The sequence below is a fragment of the Vombatus ursinus genome, unplaced genomic scaffold (genome assembly GCF_900497805.2).
Source record: "Vombatus ursinus unplaced genomic scaffold, bare-nosed wombat genome assembly UNPS02014779.1, whole genome shotgun sequence".
Lineage (NCBI taxonomy): Eukaryota > Metazoa > Chordata > Mammalia > Diprotodontia > Vombatidae > Vombatus > Vombatus ursinus.
Window position 1 is genome coordinate 33,418,580 of NW_020954557.1, and position 22,432 is coordinate 33,441,011.

Here is a 22,432-nt window from a genome sequence, read left to right on the forward strand (position 1 = left end):
CCCTTCCTGAAGTTCACCAATGTTCCTGTTGGACAACTATAGCAAGAAGTACTGAATCAGGATGTTTCCAGACAACTACTTGCATTGCATCTGATGCAATGGAAGTTGGGGGATATGTCAGAAATATAAGCATCATTCTTACCTCATTTTACTCCCATTACAATTTAATTTTGACTAAAGTTTTGTTGTTGTTGTTTTGACCTTCTATATGTTAGGGAAGGAAAAAATAAGCATTTATATAGTGCTTATTCCATGCCAGGCACTATACTAAGCACTTTGCAAGTACTATATCATTTAATCACCAATCTCATTTACCATTAACTGTATCTATAATGATAGCAGGTAGTCACTAAGTCATCAGTGAATGTAGGCTGCTTCTGGTTCTAGCTTTGCACTAACTTGCTGCGTGGTTTTTGATCAATCATTTAAGCCCTCTAGGTCTCAGTTTTCTCAACTCTAAAATGCGGAGGCTGAAATGGATAATTTCTAGTGTTTCTGCTCTCACGTACTCTATGTAACCTATAATTTAAGATGATCCTTGGGCTGGAATGGTAACCTTTGAATTTCACTGTCAACTTTTAATTACTCATCTGTGAACTAGAAAATTTGTGAATTATTTGTATGACCACAGGCAGACACACACACACATTACTGCTCCTATCATGTCTTCTCAAATAATTCAAACTCCTTTTAATATTGGCCTATATATAAAGTAATTAGGAACATAATCAGATTTTATGTATAAATACTAGAATATTATCTATGAAACTCATAATACATTTCAAAGTCAAAGATAAATGATTTTTGGATTATCCATCATTTTGGATTATTCACATCAGTGCTCTCCTACTACTAGTACACATAACTGAGAATTGGCTATTTACAATGTAACTGGCCATACTCCCAGAAGCTGGTTTGTTGTCATAATAAATCATTAAGAAGCAGGCTGTTCTTTATTTAAATTAGAGTTTTGTTCTGAACTTAAATCCCATCTAAGCTTCAATGATAAAAACTGGCTGGCCCCTATAAAAACACTTTCTTCCCATCAATCCATCTTGTCAGTATAGCCCACTAGAGGCAAAATATGGCAGCCTACCAGAAATGAGTTTTGGTGGCATCTTTCCATTATAAATAGACTTCCCAGATACCCTCAAAGTTGGTTGTTCTACAATATATTTGTGAGAGAAACCTTCTCTTTGGGCCCCACCTAAGTCACCTATATGGTTACCTCTTCCTTATCACCCATCTGCTTCACAGGGATAGGGAAAGTAGAGGAAGAAGACCCAGATCAAGAATAATACAGTCACTAAGTATCTGCTCTCAAAGGATTTTTGACACATCAGGATCAACACTGGCAAATATTTAAGTGGTACATTGAGAAGCATATATTCATGCACTAACTACATAAAGGTAGACTTACCAATATAGCCTGGGACCTCTCGGCCTCTATATGAAAAGCAGAGGGTCAGGTCCATGCATACAGAAGGTTGTCCATTTTCAAAACATTCAAATTTGGTTCGGTTTACTGATTGAGGATGTTTTAAAGAAGCCTCAACAATCACTACTGGTCTTGTCCTACAAAGGAAATAAAGTGAACAATTTTAATTATACAATAATTTATCAATAAGGAGATCCACTAATGCCTATGTCTTAAAAAATGAGGCAGTCATAATTTCAAGCAGTTATTTTATCAATGTCTGCATATACATGTACAAATAACTGCTTCATTCATTGAATGTAAGTTAATAGTTCACTTAAAAATTCATTAAAATATTTTAATTCTACTTGAAGATGTTTATTTAAGCAGAGAATTCTAGTGAAAAAGCTTTAAGGTCAATGACTAAAGTTCAAAATACCATAAAGAGCACTATGAGGTCACAATCACCCTGCTAATTTTGAAAACTCTCTCATCATTTACAATTAAGCTCAATTGTCTTTAAGCACTGAAATGTATCAGCCTCACCTCAACACCACAGCAGAATCAGACCAAAAGGCACCAACTGCTACATCTGGAAGGGGGGAAAATCAACACAGATTGATGATCACCATTAGTCAAAAGGAACTGCTTCTCAGTCATAAATACTGTATAGCATAGTCACCTTTTCACTGTATCAAAACACCACTAACAAATAATTGATTAGATGTGATATGCTAACATCTCAGAATACATCTATCAGGTTTGTCTTAAATCAGCTCATTTAGAATGACCCACATTCTTACCATGCTACATATTTGCAATACAGAGAAGAGCTTGTTAAAACTGAATTGATATTCCAACATGAGGAGAGAAGCTTCCATACAGGAATTCTCTCTTTTCTTCCTTCCTAGTCTCTTCTTATTAAGATGCAATATCTCTTTTAATATCTGCTTTTTAGCTTTTTTCAAAACCGGCTATCCAAAGGACCACAGGTTATAGATTTAAAGCTGGAAGAGTCCTTAGAAAGCATCTAGTATAATCTAACCATTTAATAGATGAGGAAACTAAGGCCCAGAGAAATCAGGTGCCTTTCCTAAGGTCACAGACATAGTCATTGTTGTTGATGTTGTTATTGAGTTATTTTAGGCATGTCTGACTCTTCATGACCCCATCTGGGGTTTTCTTGTAAAAGATATTGGAGTGGTTTGCCATTTTCTTCTCCAGCTCATTTTACAAATGAAGAAACTGAGGCAAACTGGATTAAGTGACTTGCCCAGAATCACACAACTAGTAAGTGTCTGAGGCTGGATTTGAACTCAGAAAGATGAATTTTCCTTGATTCCAAGCCCAGTGCTCTATCCACTGCATGCAGATGTAGTACCAGGATTCAAAGTATCTTGGAATATAGAACTGGAAGAGACCTTAAAAATCTTAAACAACTTGTGTATTTATTTATTAATCAGATTGGCAACTGTTGTGTGTTACAGAGTTGCCTGGAAACACTGAGGGATTAAGTGACTTACTTGGGCTCACAAAACTAGTATGTGACTAAGGGACAACTTGAATCCAGTGTATTTGTACTCCCAGGCTATTCCTGGATAAGGATTGGATTTTTTTGGATAAGGAAAGTAAGGTTTAAAGTTAAGTGATTTGCCTAAAAGGAGGAAAGGTTTAAGAGAGAGAATCAGAGAGAATCAGAAACCTAGGTCACTCCAGGTCACCTGATCTTGAACCAATCCTCTTTCCACAGCACTGAGACAGGGAAGATGATCAAGTCGAGGAGAAAGCTAAGCTTCCTCCAGAAATGCTCAGTTATTTTAGAGAAAGTACCTGGCCGATTGTCTAAATGAAATCCAGTTTTGTAAGTGGGTAAAATCTTGACTAGGTTAAAGATTTTCCAGATGAGTCTTGTATCATTTTGTGACAAAACACCTTCTACCAACTGTCTTATTTACTTGTATAAAACAAATATTTTCATTCACCTGCATATCCATTATGATCTGCATCAATGCCTCCAGATATTGATTGTCCAAACATGCTTAAGGATTGGCTGATCTGAAGTCCTTGGATTCTCTGTAAAAACAGGTGAACTGCATGGGAAGATGTTTTGGAAAGCCTCATTTCAGTAAGGAAATAATGAATTAATTCTGGCTCTGAGATGTCCTCTTTCCAAGACATGAAATCTAGGAATTTGGTCATTATCTTGTGACAAAGAATGAATATTCATAATATTCATTCAAAGAAAAACTGCTTTCTTCCAAAAATGTAAAAAGGGTTGGTTTCAGAGTACAGAACTCTCAGCATATGTCCTTTTGCCAGTTCCACCCCACCCTATCCCCACATGCCCCTTTCTTATTCCCGACTGCTGAACATAGCTTGAAAATAACGCAGCTATGGAGTATGAGAAGGACTCTGATCAAATGAGTTATTTGTATAGCACTTAGCACAGTGCCTGGCATACAGTAGGTGCTATGTAAATGTGAGCTATTATTATTATTATTTTATTACTTAAAACTTGGCTAAAAACCATCATATTTAGCTGGCTTGTTTTTGACAAATCCTAACAAAAACAATCTGTGCTAAATATGATATCTAGAAATTAATCCTTATGTCCTATTTCAATCTGTAGATACTGATTTATGAGCTCTGGACTATTAGCCAAGTTTTAAAAATGGTCATTTTGTTGGGTCATATGTACACATAGTAATGGGCAGCTAGGTGGCATGGTGGATAGAGTACCAAGCCTGGAGTCAGGAAGACTCACTTTCATGAGTTCAAATCTCACCTCAAACACTAGCTGTGTGACCTTGGGCAAGTCACTTAATCCTGTTTGCCTCAGTTTTATCATCTGTAAAATGAGCTGGAGAACGAAATGGCAAACCACTCCAATATGTCCACCAAGAAAATCCCAAATAGGGTCATGAAGAGTGGAACACAACTGATACGACTGAACAACAACACAGAGAAATAAATCATTCACTTTAACCTAAGACCTCACTTGAATATTCTATACATCAAAAAATTCTCTTTAGTCTCAAATGCCACTTATATACCAGTATCCTTCGAGTAAGTCTTTCTTCTTCAAATTGGAGTGAGTCACCTTTCTCAAAGTCTGACATTTACTCATGTCCTCATCCATTCTCAAAAAGCAATTACAAAACATGGAGATAAAATGAGGGATTATGAAACCTTATTGAAGGTTACTGCATATTTGTCCAGTCACCTGAGTAGTTATCATTTCTTAATTTATAAATAAATCATGTGTGAATGTCAGTAGATGGACATTTCTTTGATTAATTTGATTTTCTAAACTATATTTTTGAATCAAACCTGTAATTTATTAGCATAGGTGAGGAAAATCTCTCCACCATCATAGATCAGCAGCAGTTCACCTCTTAACTTTTAGTCTCAGAGAGTTTCCTGGGTCACTAAACAGTTGTGTGACTTAGCCAAGCTCACACAGAATTTGTGACAAAGGGAAGACCTGAACCAAGTCTTCCTGACTTGAAAGCCAGCTGTCTATCCGGTATTCCAAATACTAATTTGTCTTACTCCTTAGTTGTCTAAATGCATTATAAGTATTTTCTCTTAACACAATCTACACACAAAGATCTACTTTCTCTAGTGTTGTTTAGTCAATTAGTTGTGTCCAACTCTTTGTGACTCTGTTTAGGGTTTTCTTGGCAAAGTTACTGCAGTGGCTTGCCATTTCATTCTCCAAATCATTTTTACAGATGATGAAACTGAAGCAAACAGGGTTAAGTGACTTGCCCACAGTCATACAGCTAGTAAGTATTCAAGGCCTCAGGTCCTCATGAATCCAGGGCTGGCACTCTAACCACTGTACCACTTATATGTCCTGCTTTTTCTATGAGGAACCACAATTATTTAATCCTCAAGAGAAACCACAATCAAAGTGGAAGAGTCCATTTTTAAAATTGCTATGATTCCAGGGGTAGGAAACCTATGGCCTTCAGGCCACATGTGGCCCTCTAAGTCCTCAAGTTCAGCCCTTTTATAAGTGATTCAAAATCCAATAAAATGTAGGCTCCTTGATGGCAAGGATGGTTTCACTTTTTTTTTTATATCCCTAGTACCCACAGTAGTAAAGTGCCATGCACATCGCAGGCACTTAATAAATGCTTGTTGATTGATTCATGGTCTGTAGAAATGTTGAATTACTATAATATTCCAATAAAATAGCCATTTTATATGAGTTTTATAAATTGACAGAACCTAATAAGTCAGCACAAGATAAGAATGCTAGGGCTATAAGATGCCTTAAATGTAATCTCATCCAATAATCTCTTATTTTACAGATAAAGCCTGGAAAGCTAAAATGACTTTGCTCATGAATCCAGAGACAGGACTGAAACCCAGATTTTCTGACTCAATTTCATAGCTCTTTTCATTAAGCAATTCATTCTCCAGTTCTCTCTCTCTCTGTCTTTGTCTTTCTGTCTCTGTCTCTGTCTTTCTGTCTCTCTCTCTGTCTCTCTCTCTCTCCCTACCTTCCTTTCTCACTGTCCTCTCTCTCTTCTCTCCCACCTCTCTCTTCTCTTTTTCTCTTCTCTCTTTTCTCTCTCTCCTCTCCTCCTCTTCTCTCCCCACCCTTCCTTTCCTTTCTCTGTCTCTCTCTCCTTCCTCTCGTCTCCCTGTTCCTTTCTCTTTCTCCTTCCCTCCTCTCTTCTCTCTCTCTCTCTCTCTCTCTCTCTCTCTCTCTCTCTCTCTCACACACACACACACACACACACACACACACATTTTCTCCCTCTCACAAGCCTATTAATATTAGTCATTTAAAGAAAGCTTTTATTGCCAATGTCTTTGGAAAAAACAGAATACTCACTTGTGAAAAGGATGGTGATATCCCATCTATTCTGCCATTGTAAATATAAATAGCTCCATGTAAATCATCTTCTTGAGGAGCCCCAATAGCAACGTCTACAAAAGCAGTAAGAAAATATAAATATTATTCAGAAAAACTGGAGCAAAAATAACCATGTACTTGTGAAGTACTAGCCTTTGGTTATGCTAATTTTGATGACTAACCTTTATGACATTTTAGTTCAAACTGAAAAGAATAAACACTCACTCAGGCAAACACATACCAAATGCCAATGTAGTTTAAAAATAGCTCTCATTCACATAGTCCATTAAGATTTACAAAGTGCTTTTCATAATTATCTCATTTGATCCTAGCAAATGCCCTAAGAGCTACACACCATATTATCCCCATTTTATAGATAAGGAAACTGAGGCTCAGAGAGGCTGACTTGCCCAGTCACATGACTAATAAGAATCTGAGGGAAGATTTGAAACTCAGTCTTCCTCACTCCAAGTCCAAGTCTATCCACTATGCCATGCTGTCTTTCCTAAAAAAAAAAAAGGAAAGATTTAAAAATCTATAAAACCTGTCCTAAAAGATAACATTTCTTGAATCACTTAAGTAGTTAAAACATAAATAATAGAAAACAGATTTTTTTGCCATATAAATATCCAGATGGGTTACTATAACTCAAAAATGTATTACCCAATGGCCAAAATAGTGATAATAAGCTTGTGTTTATCTATAAGGCTAATTGAGCCACTAGAGAATTATGAAAGAGAGTAGTATAAGCTATAATTGGTGATGATCTCCTCTTACTAGTTGGAGGACACACACAAATGAAATAAATCACAGGCCAGTGAAATATTAAAAATATTCAAAAATAATTTCTGCATGTAGGAAGAGAACAAGGTTTTGCACAGGCAAAATCAAGGGTTTCCTTGTAGATATAGCTGAAACATGATCTGGGAAGATAAGAGGACAATGACTTCTTCACTTAGCTTTTGTTCTTCCACAACTTCATTTTGAAACTAAGAGGTAAGGACATTTGAATTGCAGATCTCATAGCCTTAGCATCTGCAAAGTTCCTGAGGGACTATTTTTGGAGAGCAGGAAATAGTCACCTATTTGGAAGCACAAGATCCATAAGAGGTTTAACAGAAGTTACAATTAATTTCTGCCAAGGTGGATAGTTGTTTGTGACCATACTTCAAATCAACACCAAACACATCCATCCAAAAGAAAAAGAAGAAGAAGAAGAAGAAGAAGAAGAAGAAGAAGAAAGAAGAAGAAGAAGAAGAAGAAGAAGAAGAAGAAGAAGAAGAAGAACAGACAATTTTATCATGGGATGCTCTGGCTGGCTTGTGTTGGTTCCCCTTAATGAGGTGTGTGTGGTGACTCGAGGTCCCAAATACAGATTAACAAATAATTGGTTTCTTCTTGTCAGGGAGTGGCTTTCACATCACTACACTTTAGAAATGGGAGCCAAGAAAAGATGTCTCTGAAGAGCTGAAGCTTAATAGATCACAGCAGAAAAAAGCTTAGTTATCACAACATTTGGCATAAATGCAGTGTTTTGAAACAGTGTGATCAGTAGATACTGGATGTTATGCAAAGATGATATGCCTAGCAGAGATGATGTATCCAGTGGAGAAGAGAGACATGATGTCAAACAAAAGGTAACTGAACTTTGCCAGAAGACCCTGGCAGTAGTAGTCCTGCATTGAAAGTCAGTTGCCTTGGCCTTGTGAATGCACTGATCACAAATCTCCTCTAGTGTGTGCCCTTCCTGTGTTTTCTACATTCACATATATTTTCTTTATATGGTCCTCCCATAGGTGTGGCTTTACAACCTGTGAGAGTATTCCCCATGTTTTCATAGGGGAATTTTTTAGTTGTCATTTACATGCTACGCTACTTGACTAAATGTCAAATTTTGCTTCAAATTAATGTCTTCTGGCTGGCAAAAACATCAGTTGGGGCTCAATAGCTATGCTTTTGAACAGATGCTGACCCACAGAGTATCTCAAACTTAAGATAGTTTTTTTTTTTGAGTATATGTAGGAGAGGAAAGGTGATACCCCCAGATACTGTATATAAATAGTAATATAAATACATAAACATATACATACATAGAAAGTAAGGACCAACAAGTACCTCCTATCTAGGAGATAGGAAAACAATTAGCAACTGCACCAACTAAAGGCTCCGCTTAGACAAAGGCTATCTGCATTATATTCCTACTTAAAATGCCATTATAGTACAGGAATAACCCTGGGTTTTTGAAAATTATGACATTAAATTACAAGCTCTTATAGGCTTTACCATATTGGAGATGCTTTGAGTCCCCAGTGATGGACTGCATGTCCAAGCTCATCATCAGTTTGATAGGTTTGACATTTCAGCTTTCAAAACTTACTATTAAATTACAAAGGGATAATCTGCGGAGGTACAGAGAAGAGCCTCACCAATGAAATAACAGATCCTTGAAATATTGAAGTATGAAGGATAATCATTTGCTTAAGTAAGGAGCCTATGGCTTGAATGCTGATGTAAATCAATTTAAATGCTGACTTAGCCTGGATCCCTGCTGTGAAATGCTATGTGTATGGAAATTCAAGCATAGTTTTATTTATTCATGGGCACTAATGACGTCAATTAAGACAAAACATCTTACTTAAAATAAATAAATGGTGAGCCTTCAGAGAAAAAGAATAAATAAGCCTCTAATCAACAACTTTCCAAATTATCCCTTCCCTGCTGAAGGCGTCATTCACTTCTTAGCTCTGACAGATATATGAACAAAGCCTAACTTTCTAGGAATCCTGGGATTAAGTATTAGATTTTACTGATAAATGTGTCACATTAGCTTATGGAATCTAAGTAAATCAGCACCTCAAAATATAAGGAATTGTTTGTCTGTTGCTAGAAAGTAACACAGAAAGCCAGAGGCCCTTGAAAGAGTCTGTGTTGCCAAGTCCTCAGGATCTCCAGAAACTAAAATGTGAATCCAGCTCTATATAGTTGTATCTTCTCATTGTGCCTTATGCCCTGAGACCTCGGAGTGAGTTTACATTCTAGCCCCTGGGAACCTGATCAAATATCATCATTTGAAATTGCTAGGAATTCAGAACCACCAAAGACCATGAGCCTCAGTGAGGCAGAGGCATTAGAAGGCTTGTACAAAAAACAGGCTTAGAAACCCCTGAGATCCTGACCTTTAGGAAGTCATCACATCTCCAAATCCATCATCCTTGGTTTGGCCTCATTTTCTCCTCTTCATAGTCTTGACCCTATATTTGACAAGTTTAACTATGTTGTACTTTATCATGGAATCCCTTGCCTTTGCTCTATTCCTGTTCATGTCCTGAAAAGACACAATAATACATTCTTCCTGCCATCTGCCTTCTCTGTTCCAACTCCCATCCTAATGAAGGCCATTAGATGTGGAAGGCCATATGCATTGAATGTGCCCAACCAACATCTAATCCAACTTCAGATGAGAGGCAATGTGGCATAGCAGATAGAATATATAAAGACTTAGATATAGATACATAGATATAGATGAGACACAGAGACATGACATAGTTATAGATGATATAGATATATAAAGAGATAGAGATACAAATAGAGAAAGAGAAATGGACAGAGAACACGTGTGTAGATAAATATATAGATTTATGTTTGTATATGCCATATGACCATGAAAAAGTCTCTTATCCTCTCCTACTCCTCAAGCAACTCTCTAAAAATTTAAGTTAAAAATGAATTGTATTTCTGCACTTGTGGAGAGAGGTTACAGCAATAAAATGACAGCTCTTGAAATCCCCACCACCCCCACCACCCACCACCACCCACCACCAAGTCTCAAATAGCCCTCACTTACAGAACAAATCTTTTATTCTTCTCTGTTTGACTATAATGCTCTCCACAATGACTGTTAAGAAACATTTCTTCAATTCTTAAGTCCCTCGTAACACTCTAACCCTGGATCTAAGCTAATAATTTCACCTCTTACTTTACTGAGAAAATTGAGGTCACCAGTTCCCTTGTCTCCCTGACTCCAAAGTTCAAACTCCTTTACATTTTCAAGCATCCTCTACTCTTTTGTTCTAATTTCTGAGGTAGAGTTGGCCCTTTTTTTACACCCCATACCCTGATGTCTCTTTTGAGATCATTCTCTGTCTCTGTCTCTCTCTCTCTGTCTGTCTCTGTCTTTCTCTGTCTCTGTCTCTCTCATTTTCAATATTTCCCTTTGTATTAACTCCTTTGCTGCTACCTAAAAATGCACTCAGATTTCCCATCCTTAAAAAGCATTAAGTTGATTCAGCCATCCTCTCAAACTGTCTTTCACCTTGCCTCCCTTTCACCACCTATTTCCTAGAAAGAACTATATACTCTCAATGCCTTCTCACTACTCATAACTTTTCAACCTCTTACCATCAGCCTTCTGATACCAGCTTTCTGTTGCTCTCGGAGTTTACCAACAATCTCTTAATGCTAAATCCAATGGTCTTTTCTCAGTCTTTAACCTTTTGAACTTCTCTTTTGGCTGATGACATTATGAAGCACCATCTCTTCCTGGATACTCTTTTCCTTTCTTTTTTAAAGCTTTACTCTCTTCCTTGGTGACCTCTTTAGTTCCCATGGGTTCAGTTTATCTCTTCACAGATAATTTCTTAGTCTATATACTCGGCCACAATTTCTCGCTTGTACTCCAGCCCCTTAACACCAACAGCCTGCTAAACATGTCCACCTGAAGATGTGAAACTCAATCTCTCCAAAATGGAGCTCATCATCTTTTCCTCTAATTTCAAACCTCTCCTCTAAGCTTTTCTCTTTCTGTTAAGGGTCCCATCATCCTCACAACGATTCAGATTCATAAGACTGAATTCTTCTCTCTTCCCAAGCATCCCATCTAATCAGTTTCCAAATCTTGTAATCTCTACCACTATCACCTCTTTCATATCTGTCCCCTTCTCTCTCCTCACTTGACCACAGCCCTAATTCTGGGTGCCAGCAGCTGTCACATTCAGTACTGTAATAACCTATTAACTGGTCTCCCTGCTCCCAGTCTATCCCCTCTCTAATTTGTCCTCTACACAGATGGAAGATAACTTTTATAAAGTCCAAGTCTAACCATGTGAATTTCCTGTTCAATAACCTTTGGTATCTTCCTAATATCTCAAAACAAAACAAAACAAAACAAAACTATAAACTTCTTATCCTGGTGTTATGACTCTCACAATCTGGTTCCAATCTATCTTTCTAACTTGCATCACATATAGTCTAGTTTTTAAATGAGCCATCTTCTATGTATAGAATTCACTGCCATATTCTGTCTTTCTGAACTCCTGGCTTTCTTCAAGGCTCAGCTCTGATTCCACCTTCTCCATAAAGCTTTTCTTGGTTCTCTCTGTTTTTAAAGTTCCCTCTTTAAGTTGTTGTTGTCATCTTTAATCATTTTCAGTTGTGTCTGACTCTTTGTGATCCCTTTTTTGGGGGTTTTCTTGGCAACAATACTGGAGTGGTTTGCCATTTCCTTCTCCAGCTCATTTTACAGATGAGGAAACTGAGGTAAACAGAGTTAAGTGACTTGCCCAGGGTCACATAGCTAGTAAGTGTCTGAAACCAGATTTGAACTCAGGTTTTCCTGACTCCTGGTGTTTATCCATTGCACCACCAGTTACATTGTATTTAACTATCTGTGTGCATATTGTATTTCCCCAGAAAAAATGTAAGCTCCTGGAAGACAGGATGTGTTTCATCTTTGTATCTGTATCTTCATTAACAGTGCCTCTTATATAAAAAGCATTTAAAATATCTTTTGCATTGAATTTACTTGGGCATTATATACATTAAAATTACAGATCAATAACTGAAAGCTTTTTTTTATTTGAATTTTCTGTTTGCTTCCCTCCATTAGCTTCTGTATTCTTTTGAGAACAAATGTGCTGAATCTTTGTCATCTAGGTCAGTCATCACTCTATAAAATGGTCACTCAATAAATATGCCAAGAAAAATTTATGAAGTACAATAATGAAGCCCTCCTAACTTAATTTTTCTGGTGAAGTCATTTCATTAAAGTTCAAATCTCACTATGCAGGACACTGTTCCTGGTTCTCCCCACTCTCCCTATAAGATTACCTTCTATTTATTTTGTATATGGCTTCTGGAGACAGAGTTGTTAGCATGCTGTTTCCCCATCTAGAATGTGAACTCCCTGAGGCCAGGGACCATGTTTTTGCCTTTCTTTGTATCTTCAATGTTTAGTGCAGTGCCTGCCATGGGGCAAATGCTGAATAAGTATTTTTTGACTAACTAAAACCATAGTATCTTTGGAAAATGACCTAACATGTCTATGATTTGAAATTTCTCAAATGCCAATTAAAAAGTTAAAAATATGCCAGACCATGAATATTTACATTTAAGACCAAATCTAAAATATCTAAGTAAAGACAGAGGGTACTGTATGAAGTAGTACAATTTAAAAAAATCAACAAAACCAGGAATTTAACATCACGTGCTCCTATTTACATGGTACTAGCTAACAAAAGCCTACTATACAATATACAGTCTCTACCCTTCTCTAACTCATAATGAGGTGTTCACACACTGGATACTAGCCAAACTGGTGTCCTCTTCAGAAAATGTCTAATTTCACTTTGCTAAGCACGACTCTCTTTTTACTATGCTAGTCATTAGAATTAAATCATTTGGACACAGTAAATACAGTTGATTTTCTCACTTCCTTTTACAGCAAAGTAATTAGTTTTGTAACAATTCTACTACAGAAGGCAGCCATAAAAAGTAGTACAATAAAAGTACAGCAAATCTGACTAGAACTCATGGATTAGGGTGCGAAAAATTAAAGGAAAATAGCATCTTCTATTCTATTTGACCCCTTCACCCACCCACACCTGCCCAAAGTATGAAATTTGAAATCCACACCATTAGCATCACCATCATGGGAAGACAGAAGGAATAAGGAAGAGAACAAGGCAGAGGAAAAATAAAAAATCAAGGGAATCCTGGGGTTTTTACCCGTATAGGAATAATCAACTGAAATTTAAGCTATTGAACAAAAAAAATGGGTCAAACTGGTATGCTTTTGGTGCATATCAGTATAAGCCCTGCTAAGATCTAAAAAACAATGAAATATAGAAAGTGAATATTCCAAGAAGAGTGAGATGTGCAGCATTCTTCAGAAATTAAGGAATCAACAGAGTCAATGTGTATAAATGTAACCAGTAAAAATGCCATTTGGAATTCAATTTTAGTGCCCACCTAACTGCCAAAATATACACTGAAAAAAATTATTTGAAGAAATGTCTTTTTGAATCCAGCATGCTTTCTGTTCTTTAAAACAATCAAAAAGGTCATATTGAATGATACAAGTCTACACTGTAGGGAAACATGCAGCAAAGTTTACTGAAAACCTCAACTCTGCTCTGTAGTCACCAGAGAAATGCACTGACCTATTCTTTCCATTCCAGCATTCACTGACAGACCCTTCTTCTTTCTTTCCACCAATAGAAAAGCTGACAGAATTTTCTCAGGCATCTTGCCAGTTTTCTGGGGACATTCTTACCTCACAACCTTATTTTAATATCGAATACAGCTAGGTGTCACAGAGGATAGAGCTCCCAACCTGAAGTCAGGAAGATGAGTTCAAATTCAGCCTCAGACACTAGCTGTGTGACCCTAAACAAGTCACTTAACCCTTTTTACCTCAGTTTCCTCATCTGTAAAATGAGCTGGAGAAGGAAATGGCAAACTATTCCAGTATCTTTGCCAAGAAAACCCTAAATGGGGTAATAAAGAGTTGGACGCAACCGAAATGACTAAACAACAAACAGATCCATACACACATACGCACTAGCTAAGATTCTTACCCAAATATGTCAAATAAAACTAGATGTTCCTTTGGAGATAGGGAAGACATGAGGAGATTAAGTTTGACAGTGGGTATTTGCATATCTCTTAAAGGAAAAATCCACCAAGTCTAAAACAATTAGTAAGCATTATATTTTTATTCCTGTAATGATGTGGATACATCCCTGCTAGCTACTAGGTTCGTGGAAGTACTCCCAGACCTTGTACTTAGAAAGGGAAGACACAGGGGCAAGGGAGGACAGTTGATAGTGAAGGAGGCCATAGAGAAACTATAAAAAGCATATAAAAGAATTTCAAAAGCACAGCAACCTGAGTCATTTCCTGTAGGAGCCAACGAAGCCCAATAATATTCACTTTAAAGCATGACTTTGTAAGGTGAAATCAACCACAAAATATTTAATTTGACGTTACCTTCAAAGCCGTCATTATCAATGTCCCCTAGGTTGACTATGGCTTCTCCAAATCTTGCAGCATATGTGTCACTTCCAACCAGCTCAATTTCCATTTCTTTCATTTCCTGGAAGGGGAAAAATATCACGAGAGACCCTTGTATCACTTAGAGTTGTAATCCGATATTACTGCTTCAACATGGATTTTTTTTAAGTCCCTAAAACCTAGAGGAAAAATGCATACTAAGGTTTGCCATCTATGTAAAAACAAATTTCATTTGTTGTAGTTTGTAGTTTTTAGAATTGCTATGTACGCGGGGCGCTGTACTTGGAGGTTTTGGAAGAACTGTAATTATGGACAAGACTGCAGTCAATAAGGAGGAATTGACTACCAAAGTAGAAGTAACGGGAATTTGGGAGGAAGTAACTATGCCATTTTAGAGTTCATGATTTACAAGAAAGAAAAAATCAAATATCAAAAATTCTGCAGAAGGACAAATAGTACCTCATGGCCTAAAATTCTCTGGGAAGTGGATCCTAGAGGTATGGAATGCTTTCATGAACAAAATGTTCACAATGCAAATAACGAAAGGATTATAATGGGGGAAGAAACAGGCAAGTTACCTAACAAGACTAATTAATATGAACAAGGAACTGAGAGACTAAGGCAGAGGGACATAAAAAAAAAAGAGACATGTACAGAGGTTGGACAAGTAAACAAGGAAAGTGGTCCTGTGAGAATAGTTTTGGGAATGCTACACTCAAAAAAATGAGATCTGGTAGGGAATGTCAAGAACAAAAGGGTTTTTTTTTAAACATGATTTTGGAAAGGAAAATACCAAAGAATGGAAAGAATCATTACTGAGGATGAATGGGGCAATGAGAAGAGATGATGAAATGAAGATAAATCTATTCAACCATTTGTCATTTCTGTTTTTTTCTGTCAAGGAGAACAATCTTCACCATGAGAAAGACAGAACAAAAACTGTTAACTGAGATTTGAAGCTCAAGGCAAGGAAAATCCTTGCATAATTCCTCAAATTTATATTATACATTTGCTCTTATTGGTACTGAAATCAAATAAAATTAAGATAAGCTTATTTAAAGAATTTACTGAAGGATTTCATTGAGGTAAAATCGCTTCAATCCTCTAGCTCTATAATTTCATCAGGTTATGCACTTACTCTGCTGACAGAAGTCAAAGGCCTTTGCAAATTACTGTGAATGACTAATCTAACCAATAAAAAAAAAACAAAGAAAACAAACTTGAAAACTTAAATTCATTAGAAGTGAGATTTGTTTGGTTTCCTTTTATAAGGTGACTATACTTTAACAGAAAGACAAAGGTAGTTAAGTGAAGGAAGCTTATATTTTGGGTTGAAACTTCCACAAAATGATTTGAAAGAAGTTCAGATTCTTAAAACCTGGCCAATGGCTCAGATTCTTAAAATCTAGCCAATAGCACAAACTCACTAGGAATCTTGCTCACCCCACTCGCTGTTCTAGTAAACCTTGTCTTTGACTGAAAAAAAAAGATTTAAAAGAATCTTAATAATGTCATGCTCACTGTTTAGCAAGTTCTCTCATACTCTTGGAAGGGTGAGGGTATATTAAGCCAACCAACCAATTACTCCCACCCCACTTAAAATAATCAACAAGATACTTAACCAGGTGAAAACTGTTTTCAATTAAATCAATCACAGGTTTTAGACAAAAATAGGAAACAGTCCTTCAGTTCTCCTTCCAATTCCTTAAATATTTGAAAATAACTGACATATGATAACTTACTGAGCCTGAGTTGATGTATACAAAAACTCTTCCTTCTTCCCTGACAATGCTGTGCATAGGGGCACCAACAAGTAAGTCAGAGAGGTCATCTGCATTGAGATCCACCGCACAAACCGAGGCTCCAAAATATGAACCAAGCTACACAAAGTCAAAGCAAACTTGGTTATGACACTGATTAAGTACCATTGTCACCATAAAGTTCAGTGTGTAAAGAAAGATATATTACCTTCTTCCCCTTCATTTCATACAATATATTCAGTTCGCTTTCTTCAACACTGAATATGTATGCCTAAGATTAAAAAAAAAAGTCAGCAAAAGCATCCTTAAATTACATTCACATAAGGTAAAATCTGCTTTTCATTTCATTCTAAGGTCTCTTATTTGTATAATAAAATATTAGCTAACTAAATTAAAAACCTATAGTTTACATTAAGATTGATGAATTGAGACAGAGTATGGTTAGCTATTCAAGATCACACATAATAATATTTTATTTGTGTAGACAACTTTATGTTGTCAAAACATTTTGCCATCATTATTTTATGAAATCCCCCTTTGAATAGGGTATAACTAATATTATCCCCATTTTCTGAAAACCAAGGTAAAACTGAAGCTGAGGGACGGTGACTTGTCTAAGGTGATGGAGCTAGGACTAGAAGGAATGAGTTTGCTTCCCCTGACTCCTCCCCAGCTTCCATTTATACTCCATACAAGGCTTACCACTCATATAACCTGTAAGGGGCCCAAGAACAAATAAGGGCTAACTTTATATTTCTACATTATGCCATTTGAACATTAAAATACATTACCAAATTACTTTTATTTAGTCATAGCATAATAAATGAAACATTGCTAAAGGGGAAATGCTGACTGTGTTAAAAGGGGAAAAATTTTGTCTGCCCAAAAACAAAATAGAATCTACAACTAGCCTAAAAGGTATGTTCCTTTGTTAAACATTATTATGCGGCCTTTATAACAAAAGCATTTATTAATTATCATGTACTAGATACATGGTAATACTATCTAATATTATCAGTGAAATACATTTTTTCTTTGTGACTCCTCAAGGCTTCTGGGTTCCCTTCTGCCACACTCTTTTCAGTTTTTATCAAAATTTGTATCTCTGCAGGTAAACAGTGATAAGAAATACAATCCTTACTTTACCAATCTGCTCATGCTGTGGAGCTCCTCCAACTACTTCTGTAAGCCGGCGATTCCGAAAATGACCAGCACCAACAGAATATCCTTGGGAGGGAAGAGAAGAATCGAAAAGAAATTCATTATAGGGAAATACCTGCACACCTCATAAAACATTCATAAGTTAGATCGAGGTGGGGAACCTGTGGCTCTCTAGGTTCACAGTGTGGCCCTTGACTGAATCTAAACTTCACAGAACAAATCCCCTTAATAAAAGAATTTGTTCCATAAAACTCGAACTCAGTAAAAAAAAACAAAAACAAACAAACAAACAAACTTGGACTCAATCAAAAAGCAGCACACAAGGACCTGGAAGGCCACATGTGGCCTCGAAGCTGCATGTTTCCCACTCCTGAGTTAGATGAACTAAAATGTATCTTTTTGATTTTTAAAAATGATTGCACTTTGTTGCATTTCTTAGATTATCTACCATCCACACAAAAGTAATACATTTTTATTGGGAAACCAAAGTGTTCTTGAATTCCCTATTATGAAGCAGTGCCTTAGTTCTGATTTTAAACACTAAAATGAAAAAAAAATTCTATGCAACAAGTCAAACAATTATATTTTCAATTATATTCAATCATTCAATCAATACATCAATGTATACTACCATTGTATTAAAGGTCTGAGCCCAGGGAAAAATCAGGATAGTACAAAAAAAAACTGCTATTGTCAAAAAATATCAGGACATAGAGAGATAAGAAAGAATGAAAAAGAACTATTACCAGGGGAATACCTAAATTTCAGCCACTTCAGCAATGCAATACAAATCATGAAGCCATATATCCAGAAGCCATTTTCCCTGTATATTCCCTTTCATTATCCTGTAACTTATATCCTAAATTGACTAAAATCTGCATATATCCTGGATAAATCTAAGAAGTCTAAAGCTAGTTGTCCCTGGGGAAAAATCTCTAAAACTTTAGGCACTCTCATAGGGTACAATCCTACCCACAATTCATGCCAAAAGCGTGTGTATACATACATATGTACGTATGTACAACTTTATTTTTCTCAATTACATATAAAGACAATTTTTAACATTCATTTTTAAAAATTTTGTGTTCAAAATTTTCTCCCTCCCTCACCTCCTTCCCTAAGATGGTAAGCAATTTGATATAGGTTTTATATATTTGCAATCGTGTAAAACGTATTTCCATATTAGGTACGTCATACCATATCAGTTCTTGATCAATTGAAATAATATATGAGTACTACATACTTTCTGGATCAGATAAAAGCTTTTGGAAATACTGATCATCCCCATAGGATTTCTTTGGAACCATATGACTAGGCCAGACGCAAGTGTCCACACCCCAGAACTAAAGAATGCTTTCTAAGTGTATTCTAGTCCTGTACCTTTGTAGTCAGTCAGTATATTATACAAACAGATTTCTTGAGTGACCACTAGATGAGGAGCATTATTTCCTGTACTTACATATAAATAAAGTTTGCCTTAAGAACAAGAAATACCCAGAGACCTAATTTAAAAAAGATGCTAAAGGAATAGCCTTTCTATAGGTTGGCACAATGTTATCTTAGAAGTTTGGTTATCTGCCAACGTCAAATCCTATTTTAACACAAGTAGCTTTTAGAGAAGGACCTAGAAATGGAAAACAAAACCCTCAACAGCTAGTTCACTTGACTTCTGTCTTGTTAAAGCCAAAACAACTCTTAGGACCATAGCAGGAATGTTTTCATGTAAATGAAATGTAATTCAAAAGCCAAAAAATAGTTCAATTAGGATTCATTTGAAAAGATGATCCTTAAGCTTCCTATTATGAATGTTGATATGCCAGTATGAGGAAGACTACTGTAACATTTTGTACTTGTTCCTAATTTTGGTATATAGAACATGGACTGTATAACTTCTAAAATTATGTCCATTCTCTTTTAGACTTATTTCCTAGGATAAGTAAAAGTATTACAAAAATATTTCAGAGGTAACCAAAAAATGTTAAAATACAAATGTAACTCTATTATTTTATATGGAAAAAAAATCAAGACCACTTCCAAGTTTGTCATCATTATTTCTGAGCATAGATGATACTCATATGTAGAGTCAGAAAGCTAAGGAAACCCTGACATGAAATATTCTTGAAATAATCCTAGTATTTTGGTTATCAACTATAATTTCCTAAGGATTAAAGAAACATTCATTTCACCACAAACTTGGAATTAACTCTAACAAATCTAAGATTCCTAGAAAAACCCAAACTATGCATTCTGTTTTATCTATTTTGGCCATAGAGAAAATTTAAGTATTTGTGCTTTAAAAAGAGTTCAACTATCAACAAGTCTCTAGTGGAACATAAGCTCCTTGAGGGAAGGCACTATGCCATTTTTAATCATTGTCCTACTAGTGCTTGGCACCATTTGGACATACCATTAATATGTGTTAAATTGAACTATTGAGATATAAAGGGAATTTAATATAAAAGTAGATTAGCCATTATCAAACATTCTAAAAACACTATCACTCATATAATCTGTATTCTTGTGAACCTTTTATAAACATGGCCATAGTCACCTAAGAGGAAAGGCAAGATTCTTCCCAATTCTACTTCCCAAGGCTTTGAATAGAAACTCTGGGGTTATGTGTCCCCAACATAGTGATTTTTGCACAAAGAAAGCACTTAAAAAGGGTTTGTTGGATTGAATGTATGTAGTTTTGATTTTATTAGGCCCTTTTTTCATCCTATGGTTTAAATGCATTTGGCAAATGTAAAATTCAGATTAACATAAATTAAGGGATTCTTTGGCTAAGCAGGCTATTTCTGAACTCTGAGAAGTGTTAATGGCTTCTTATATCCATTATACATCTAAGCCTTAAATCAACATTTATTACTCCTTGTAGGCCTGAGGTTATTAAACTTGTGTTAAATTTTTACAGTACCTATATAGCTTCCGAATTTTACTTTATTCATTCTGTCCACAAAAGACATGTACTTGTTTGCAGTAATGTTGTATACAAAGAGTGAACCTGTCCAGTAATGTGATCCAGGGGCTCCCATAACAATTAAATCCTGGAAGGAAAATAAGACACCTTTATTATCAAAGGGAAAATATTTTACCATAAAAGTCTGAAACAGAGATGTTTTATGTGAACATTTAATAGAAAAGATGCTTTTAATACCAAAAAATTTATTACAAATAATCAATATAGTGAAGGCATGGAACATGACTACTAAAGCTTCAATTCAAGGGGCTTCTGGACAAAACTTTAAGAATAAACTAGTATGTGAGTTTCACTTCTAGATCAGGAAAGCCAGTGGCTTCTAAAATAAAGGATTACTCAAGAAATATCATAGATTTAGAGCAGAGAAGGTGTTTTGGAAGAACACAGAGTAGGGAAAGACAGCCCTTCCCTATTGAATAAATGATTAGGGATTTACCCGCAAAACATGCCACAAAACAAGTTTCTTCAAAATTTTATAGTTCTATTTCCCCTCAGGTTTGTCTTTTGAGATTGAAGTCCTTGTCACTGAGGTCTTGCCCTGAAATAGCAGCTTATCCCTTTGTCTTAACCATTTTGCAGCTCTTCTCTTCATCTTTTTCATGTTCATTTCTCTCTCAGAGGCATTTCTCTGGAGCAAAATCTGTCTGGTTTAGTATTCTGCCTCTCTCAGAGAAATTTTATGGGGAAAATACAGAACTACAGATCCTTTTCCTACAATTTGTAACTAGTTTTAATATACTTGGGTACTTATGTAGGTTTTGTAAAATGGAAAAATTTGTCCTTCAGCAGCCTTCAGAAGCGTTGATGTATTCAATATTACTTTTTTTAGAAGGCCGTTCAGGATAAATCATTCTTCACATTGTTCATTTATTAGAATTTTCTCAAAATACAAATTTAATTTAAAGAATAAAGATTAGGATACAGGCTACTCTAAGGAAAACCATTTTATGCTAAGCCTTGCACATTTTACAATGTCAAAACACCAGTCATATGAAAAATTTAAGTTATTCATGTTCAGAAAAATGAGGATTCTATAGTTTGAAAAGTTTAAACTGTTTTTAAAACTTAATACTTACCTCTGTGTGAAAACTAGATATTCCAGCTTGACATGATGTATACTGTTCTCCAAATTTTTTCAGATAATCTAAAGAAAAAAAAATTAATTAGTGAACTATTTTTAAAATAATACATTTACCAAATGTGACTTTATAAGCCCTTGATTTAAAAATTTTTAAAGGCATAGCCTCTTGTTATCTCATGTTTTTAATGAGAATACTATATCAATACCTTTAAAGATATAAGCCCCTAGAGAACATTTCATTCGTTGAATTTATGTCTTCAGCACCCATCTGTCTAGTTTAGTGTTCTGTCTCTGGGATTGTGATGAAGACAGAAAAGGTCAAGACAGCGTCAGCAAAATGGTCAAGACAATGGTATAGGCTACTATATAAAGGCAGGACCAAAATAAGAATTTCAATCTCAAAAAGAAAAAGCTGAGGAGAAATATAAGTGAAGTCTATAAAATCTGGAAGAAACTGGCATGTTTTATGATTGCATTCCTCGTCTTTTATTCAATTGGTACATAGTAAGTGCTTTAAATACTTGTTGATTATGCAATAGATCACCATTTTTTGAAAAATTCCAAACTATTTTACGTGCAATAATATGGAGAAAAGCAGGTTAGGGCTGGACTTCAAAAATCCAAACTCTAGTCTTCTTCATACTCTATGATCTAAGGCAAATCAGCTCAAACTCTGCACCAGCCCTCCTCCTCTGCACTCTTTCAATTTCCTCATTTGTAAAGTGAGAAGCTGGAATAGGTGATCTGAATAAGACCCCTTCCAACTGTGATATGTAGCCCCCAAATATCTCTTTGGCAAAAGGCACAGATTTCATTTTTAGCAAAAGGAAATGAAGTGCCCCCTCCCATTAAATAATTTGAATGTGGTCACATA

At 35.8% G+C, this 22,432-nt stretch overlaps 1 protein-coding gene across 2 annotated transcripts in view; it reads right to left on the bottom strand.

Moving 5' to 3' along the window:
* The window catches only part of ITGA4 (integrin subunit alpha 4), a 98,429-nt gene that overhangs the window by 45,491 nt on the left and 30,506 nt on the right, over positions 1-22,432 (bottom strand). For both annotated transcript variants that reach the window (XM_027866002.1, XM_027866001.1), the window contains exons 5-14: positions 21,554-21,621; positions 20,415-20,544; positions 17,478-17,563; positions 16,545-16,607; positions 16,319-16,456; positions 14,553-14,658; positions 6,267-6,361; positions 3,400-3,490; positions 1,964-2,009; positions 1,421-1,575 (exon numbers count right to left, since the gene is read on the bottom strand). In XM_027866002.1, the coding sequence (XP_027721803.1) occupies positions 1,421-1,575; positions 1,964-2,009; positions 3,400-3,490; positions 6,267-6,361; positions 14,553-14,658; positions 16,319-16,456; positions 16,545-16,607; positions 17,478-17,563; positions 20,415-20,544; positions 21,554-21,621 (978 nt within the window). The remainder of the gene's footprint in view (positions 1-1,420; positions 1,576-1,963; positions 2,010-3,399; positions 3,491-6,266; positions 6,362-14,552; positions 14,659-16,318; positions 16,457-16,544; positions 16,608-17,477; positions 17,564-20,414; positions 20,545-21,553; positions 21,622-22,432) is intronic.